At 40.8% G+C, this 7500-nt stretch overlaps 1 protein-coding gene across 2 annotated transcripts in view; it reads left to right on the top strand.

Annotated features, from left to right (window-relative positions):
• adgrl3.1 (adhesion G protein-coupled receptor L3.1) overlaps positions 1-7500 on the top strand; it is a 48910-nt gene that overhangs the window by 6812 nt on the left and 34598 nt on the right. For both annotated transcript variants that reach the window (XM_030787915.1, XM_030787914.1), the window contains exons 3-5: positions 458-567; positions 3449-3463; positions 5584-6390. In XM_030787915.1, coding sequence (XP_030643775.1) covers positions 458-567; positions 3449-3463; positions 5584-6390 — 932 coding nt within the window. The remainder of the gene's footprint in view (positions 1-457; positions 568-3448; positions 3464-5583; positions 6391-7500) is intronic.

The raw sequence follows: 7500 nt of genomic DNA, 5'->3' as shown, positions 1-7500 counted from the left end.
AGATTGTATGTTGACTGAGGTTTTTGCTTATATGTATTGACAACTGCTGGCATAGTTTATGCTTTCATGACAGGCTGTAACTGGTTAAAATGGTATTGCAATAATTCCATTACACCTTATTGACTAAGGTAGTATTCCTAGCTATTATCTTTCAGACATGTTTATTTAGCTCCTCAGTAACACTGATAGACTTTGGCATTAGCAGAGTTGACAGTGTCATCGAGCATCAGTCGCTTTATTGGAATCGCCTTTCTGTGGCTTTTTATTATGAGGTAACTGTGGATTTTTGTATGAGGTGTTTTTTTTTTGTTTTTTTTTTTTTTGAATCAAGAAAGAAAAAGACCTCAAACAGTTTGACATAAGAACCTATGAAATGGTCCACTTCGTTACTAAATGTCTCCTTTTCCCCTCTCTCTCTCTCTCTCTCTCTCTCTCTCTCTCTCTCTCGCTCTCTCAGGTGTAATAACCGGACTCAGTGTGTGGTGGTGGCCGGGCCTGACGTCTTCCCTGATCCGTGTCCCGGAACCTATAAATACCTAGAAGTCCAGTATGAGTGTGTTCCTTATAGTGAGTACTTATTTCAGTCATTCTCAACACAAGAGTTCTGAGTTAGAGTTGAAACAACAGTGGAAGAACGGAACAGCGAGTTCTATGTAAGGGGGTTAGGAAGATTTTTTTTTTTTAATGTCTCTCTTATAATAGAGGAGATGAAACAGAGCAGCACTGTTTGTCCTTTTTTTGCAAATAGTAAGGTTGTGTCCAAGGCTACTGGAGGACATGTTATCAAAGAGAAATCAGGGTTATTGTTACCGCACGATTTCCGTCTTTAAGATTTTGTATCCATGGCAACAGTGGTGGTACTATTGTATGGCCTGAACACATATGTGGATGTGTGCACCAAAAAAAAAAAAAAACCTACTCGCATGGATACACACCCTTAAACGCGCACATGCACGTAAGGAATGTGAAGAATTTGGGAGAAAAGAAAGGGGATGTATACACAGGATGTCCAGGCCTATCACCTTTGACCTTTGACCTTTAACCTTTAACTGAAAGACATCCTCAGAGCCAACCTCACACCTGTACACATACACACACACACACACACACACACACACACACACAGTCCATTACTTGTGCGTACATAAATCAGATGAGGTGTACAGTGTAAGTGAACTACCTCAAAGACATTCAATTACTGCTCACCAAATGCTGTCTATCAGCTCCAGTTACACAGAGTTACACACGTATGAAATAATGTGAGTGCTGAGAGAGAGTGAGAGAGAAGGGGGGCGGGAGGGAGAGAGAGAGAGAGAGGGAGAGAGAGAGAGGGGGCCTCTCTGCACTTTTAAGATGATGCAAAGCACTGACTGGTTCAAGTTTCTCTCATCAAACACACACACACACACGCACACACACATACACACGCACACGCTCGCACGCACACGCACACACACACACACACACACACACTCACCTCTTCTCCTGGCTTTGAGATGTAATTTAATTACCTGTGTTGCAGTGACTCTAGGGAACATGCTCCAAATGTTTCTGGAACTTTCTGGCTCTCTATTCTCCCCAGTGATGGGGGAATTGGATGCATTCCAAGCTCCCGCTCTGGCTTTTTCATGTCTGCTCTGCTTTCCCTTCTCCTTCCCTCTGAATTAAAACATTTGGATGAACATTCAGGTTGTGTAGATATGGCCGCAAAAAAAAAACAAAAAAAACCTAAAGGCTAGGTGCAGGCTGTGCTGTCATGGCAAATTAAATTTCTCATTGTTTCTCCTCAGAATTAGAACCTTCCAGAATTGGGATCTCGCATTCGTCGATTCCGATTCTAATTTCAACATTTTCGCCCGTTCCGCGAAACGTCGCACGCGCGCGCATTTTCCAAAGTTCTGCTGGCGTTGCTTTACACTTATAAAGTTTTATTCCTTTATTGACATTTACAGTAGAAATGTTCCCACTCCTTTAGTAACGCAGCTGAGTATATAATTATTCTACACGGCACTATAATCTCAGCAATTCATTTCTTTTTCAAGAACTATCAAGCTACAAATGGTTTCTTGTTAATTATTTCCCCACAATGCCTCTTTGCTCTTTAAATATCACACCCTGGTTTTATTTGATAAAAACCAGTCTCTGTGACCTCTTTGTTGTTTTATATATATATTTATATATATATATATATATATATATATATATGTTTAGCTTGAAAAGCCAATTTGAGCTCAGTAGCAGGTAACTACCAGTGAACCAATTTTGTGAGCAACTTAAAACATTGACTGACATTTATCTGGCATTTCGACTGCTGCTGCTAGTGTGTGATGTTTTAAAGCTCAATCAAGTGAACACACGAGTACGACAAGTCCCAGAGTCATGTACCATGTACTGGCTATTTTATGACTGTGTGCTTGTCTCTCTCTCCATCTCCCTCTCTCTCTCTCTCTCTCTCTTTCACTCTCTCTCTCTCTCTCTCTCTGCCCCCACCCCCTCTATCTGAATGTGTGTGTGTGTGTGTGTGTGTGTGGCGCTTGAATAATTGCTTGATAAATTACAGTGTTATTCAGAAACAATGAAAGACAACATCTCTGTGACCCCTGCGGTTTTGACAACATACGCACACACATACACACACTCACACGCACGCACACACACACACACACGCACACACATACACACACACACGCGCACACAAACTCACAGCTACATCATTAAACCAAGACGCAGGGGTGCAATGTCTATGTATGAGACAGTGTGTAGGAACAACATGATATCATACCCCCTGCTTCAACATAGACACACACACACACACACACATAGGCAGGCACACATACCCACACACATGCTACTGCTTATCAAGCGATACATTAACAGTCAATCAAAGGCATCCATATTTCATGAGAGAGATTTTAAATGGACTGAGAGAAAAAGAAGACAGGAAAAACAGACAAAGACACACACACACACACATACACAGACAGAGTCCAGAGTTGTAAGTCTCTAATGTTCCCTGTAGACAGTCTCTTCTCTCTAATCTGCCTTTAAAACATTGTAAAAAACCCTTTAAAACACTAAGTCAGTTAAAAACACTAAACATTATCGAAAGCCCTGAAGGAAGATGAGAATAGGTTCCCAGCCGCTGTCTCTGTGGCTGCACTGAGACAGAGAGACAGAGAGAGAGAGAGAGAGAGAGAGGGCACAGGGAATGCTGTGGTAAATGCTATGTGTCAAAAAATTAAACTGGGAACGCTTTTTCACCGTACACCGGACTACGTCACACTGCCATGTTTCTAGTCAGATGGAGAAGCATAACATATGAGTGAATATGTTGTCATGGAAATGAATTTATGTAAAATATTTGCTTTTGGGGTGATGAAACTAATGTCTCTCTCTCTCTCTCTCTCTCTCTCTTTTCTCTGTCTCTCTCTCTCTCTTGGTGCGGTAGAAGTGGAACAGAAAGGTAAGTTCTCATGTCTAAAGCTGAGCATTGATTCAGTTTTCTAATAATTACTGTCTGGTGATGATTCTGTTATTGTAAGTGAAGGGCAGATTTAGAACCTTCCGGATGTATAATGGCTTGGATTGGGACTTAGCTACTGAAACCTGAAACTTGTTCTTGCTTTCCCTCTCTCTCTCTCTCTCTCTTCTCCTCTCTCTCTCTCTTTACCCGTTCTCTCCCTCCCTCGTTCTCTTTCCGCGCCCCCCCCCCCCCTTACCCTTTCTCTGACTCTCTCCGTCTCTCTCTCCCCACTCCACACTCGCTCTCTGTCTCTGACTCCTTCAGATTTGAAATGAGTGTTAATGAGCTTGATGGTGATTTGAAATGAATCTTCCTCCACGAACGAGGCTTTTTCTTTTCCTCAATAAGTCCTCTAAAGTTAGTTAATTAGATACTTCACTACCATTCCAGATATCATTTCATTCATGTATTGCCGTTACATAAGAAAGATTTGCCAGCTGGAAGTTAATACATCAACTTACACAAATTATAAGGAAATGATTTCGATTCAGTATCTTAAAAAAAAAAGGTGCCTGGATGGTGGATCTGCCAATCAGATGATTGAGATATTTGATTGGCGAGGCTTTTCTCCAGTTACAGCTCATTACACGACACTTGAAGCACTAATAATGGAACAAATGTCATTTTCCCTCATGTTGAGAGTTCAGTCCTTGACCTGGCAAAGGTTACACAATACCACAATTCTCAAGTCGGAATTAATAAGTAAAAGGGTTCCATTGTGAATTCGTCATGACATTTGTATTAAAAAAAAAAAAAAAAAAAAAAAACAAAGACAAAAAGTACTGCATTACAAACAAAGAGAGGAAAAGTAAAACAAGTCAGATGCCAGCTTGACTTCCTGAGAAGATGTTAAGAGAACTGTGGGAAAGGATGGTAACCATGACACACATTCCATTTGGTCACGTGACGCGGCCTCTTGGAGAATTGTTTCCCGGAACCCCAGAACAGCTCTGCCATAAATCAGACCAGTGAAGGCTATTGTGTGAAATGCCTTAAATACGACAACCAGTGTGGGAAATGAGTTCTAATACACAGACACACATACTCATACACACTCATAACTGCGGAGAACAGTATTTTTTTTTTTTTAAATGGGATATACCTGCTCTTTGTTTATGGAATAAACCATATAAGACTATTGTGTGAAATAGCCTTATGCACTTCTCCCACTGTCTATGACAGTCCTAGACTGTGAGCAAAACTAAAATAACAACCGCAAATAAATTGGAAGATCCTAATAAATTATGACTAAAGTTAAGATGACTAAAACTTTGAGGGAACTAATTGTCTCAAAAGTTATGTAACAAACCTCAAAAATTTCAAATAAGAACCAAGTCATTAGCATGAAAAATATGAAATATTCATGTTTTTTCTTGAGGGAGGGGTTTACAGTGTAGGATGTTGGAAAGCAGTACTGGTTACCAGACAGAGGTAACACCGGAGTCAGTAGTGATGTCACTGGTGACATCAACAAACGAAGTAAAGGGACGATCTCAGGAGATGAAGTTCAATGGGTTAACGTTAGCGTCCAAGCTAACATAAGTAACTGTGTTCTTAGCCACGACCCCACCCGAGGCAAAGAGGGTACTTTAGCATAACGATGAACAGATGATGATGATGATGATGATGATGATGATGATGATGACGACGATGAAATTAGAATTTGGCGTTAAATGTAGCAGGAGTAATAGGGTGAATGCTCCTCGGGGCATTCACAGTTGGTCGGACAGATTTTTACCAAAAGCACCTCAGGGACTTGTAAAGGAATCCAACACTGCACTCAGGAGTGTTAGTCACTATAGGGATAAATAGAAAAGTGGATTTCTAACAATATTCCTGCTTTCCTTCCCTTACACTGCCTCTTAGTGAACTGCTTGAATCAAATAAATGGAACCGCATTGATTAGTTGAACTGAATTGAATTGAGCCGAATTGATCTGAATTGAATTGACTCAATTTGATTCAGTTCAGTTCAGTTCACTAAGGCTGTTTTGACATGACTTGTAAAAACATTGTCAAATCATGTTTGAAACTCCCTATTTTTTTGTCTTTGTCTCTCAGTGTTCCTGTGCCCAGGAATCCTTAAGGGTGTGTATCAGAGTGAACATCTTTTTGAGTCAGATCATCAGTCTGGAGCTTGGTGTAAGGATCCTTTACAGTCCTCCAATAAGATCTACTACATGCCTTGGACCCCTTACCGTACAGACACTCTGACCGAGTACTCGTCCAAGGAGGATTTCATCGCTGGCCGGCCCACAACCACCTACAAACTACCGCACCGTGTAGATGGCACAGGCTTTGTGGTATATGATGGTGCGCTCTTCTTCAATAAAGAACGAACGCGCAATATTGTAAAGTTCGACTTACGCACACGCATCAAGAGCGGAGAAGCCATTATCGCCAACGCTAATTACCACGATACATCTCCGTATCGCTGGGGCGGGAAATCGGACATCGATCTGGCAGTGGACGAGAACGGGCTTTGGGTTATTTACGCCACCGAACAGAACAACGGGCGAATCGTTATCAGTCAACTCAATCCCTACACTCTTCGTATCGAGGGATCATGGGACACTACGTACGACAAACGTTCGGCCTCTAACGCTTTCATGATCTGCGGAATCCTGTACGTGGTGAAAAGCGTTTACGAAGACGACGACAACGAAGCGTCGGGAAATAAGATCGATTATATGTACAACACGGACAAGAGCAGAGAGACCCATCTGAGTATCCCTTTCCCAAACTCCTACCAGTACATTGCAGCTGTAGACTACAACCCTCGAGACAATCTCCTCTACGTCTGGAATAACTATCACGTTGTCATATACTCCCTGGATTTTGGAAACAATGACAACCGGCTTGGCTTTGGTAAGTTGTAATTGACTGTTGATGCTGGTTTACATGGAGTTCAATGCATATTCCTTTTTTTACAGTATAAGACAGTGTGACGTGGTTAGCTGTCAAATTAGAGGAAAGACTAAATTTGACATTTTAAGTAGTATGTTGTTATTAAAATTCAACGAGATAAATAAATATAGGCTTAACCAGGGCTGTAGTGGAGACTAGATGCACGTAAACAGCGTTCACACACCTCCTACATTTCTTAAATAGCATTTACACACCTATTTTTTACCACTACACCCCTGCGCTTAACGTTTTAGTTGCTCTACTCTGTCACCAAACAATTTGTTTGTCTTTCAGTAAATACAGTGAATTTAAGCATCATAGCATTTTAAGACTTCCTGAAAGTCTTAAGACTCTAGAGTCTAGTATGCCATTTCTATTTCAGCCACTGTGTTGTAATTGTTTAAAAAAAAAAAAAAAAAACTCCATCAATGGAAGGTGCTAACATCAGCACCCTTGTTACTGGAGCCAATGGAAGCGATGGGGCTAATTTTGAACTGGCCAAGCCGTAGTCTCTTATATTCCCATTGTTTCCATCTGAGCGCTCTAACTGTTAGAATTCAGCTACCATATCTGAAGTATCTCAAATCCCCTTAGAGTTACTTTAATGTAAGAGCACAATGGTAATAAAGCAAAAAAAAAAATCTTCTCTCTGAAGAATCTATAGAATCTCAGCAGACCATAAACTTATAAATTATGTGAAGATTATCATACCTTTTTACCCTAAAGATTTACCTCAGACTGGTTCTGCAGCTTCAGTCAGATAAAAAAAAAAAAAAAAAAAAAAGATGTGAGCTAGCGCTGTCTCTCTCTCTCTCTCTCTCTCTCTCTCTCTCTCTCTCTCTCTCTCTCTCTCTCTGGTCTGATGTCCTGGCTGTGTATGCTCTCTACATTAGAAAGCTGAAGATCAAAGCTAAAGTTCTTGTGAGTAGGAGAGAGTGAGTTTGTTCTAACTGAAGGGAGGATACATCGCGAAACAGACTTTGTTTATTAGCCATATCAAAGAGAATATTGATGTAACCACGCCGGCTTTGTCTTGTTTGCGTTTCATTAGATCAATTTGATTATAGTTTC

The sequence above is a fragment of the Chanos chanos genome, chromosome 11 (assembly GCF_902362185.1).
Source record: "Chanos chanos chromosome 11, fChaCha1.1, whole genome shotgun sequence".
In the NCBI taxonomy this organism is placed as follows: domain Eukaryota; kingdom Metazoa; phylum Chordata; class Actinopteri; order Gonorynchiformes; family Chanidae; genus Chanos; species Chanos chanos.
This window is presented reverse-complemented; position numbering and strand designations above follow the sequence as displayed.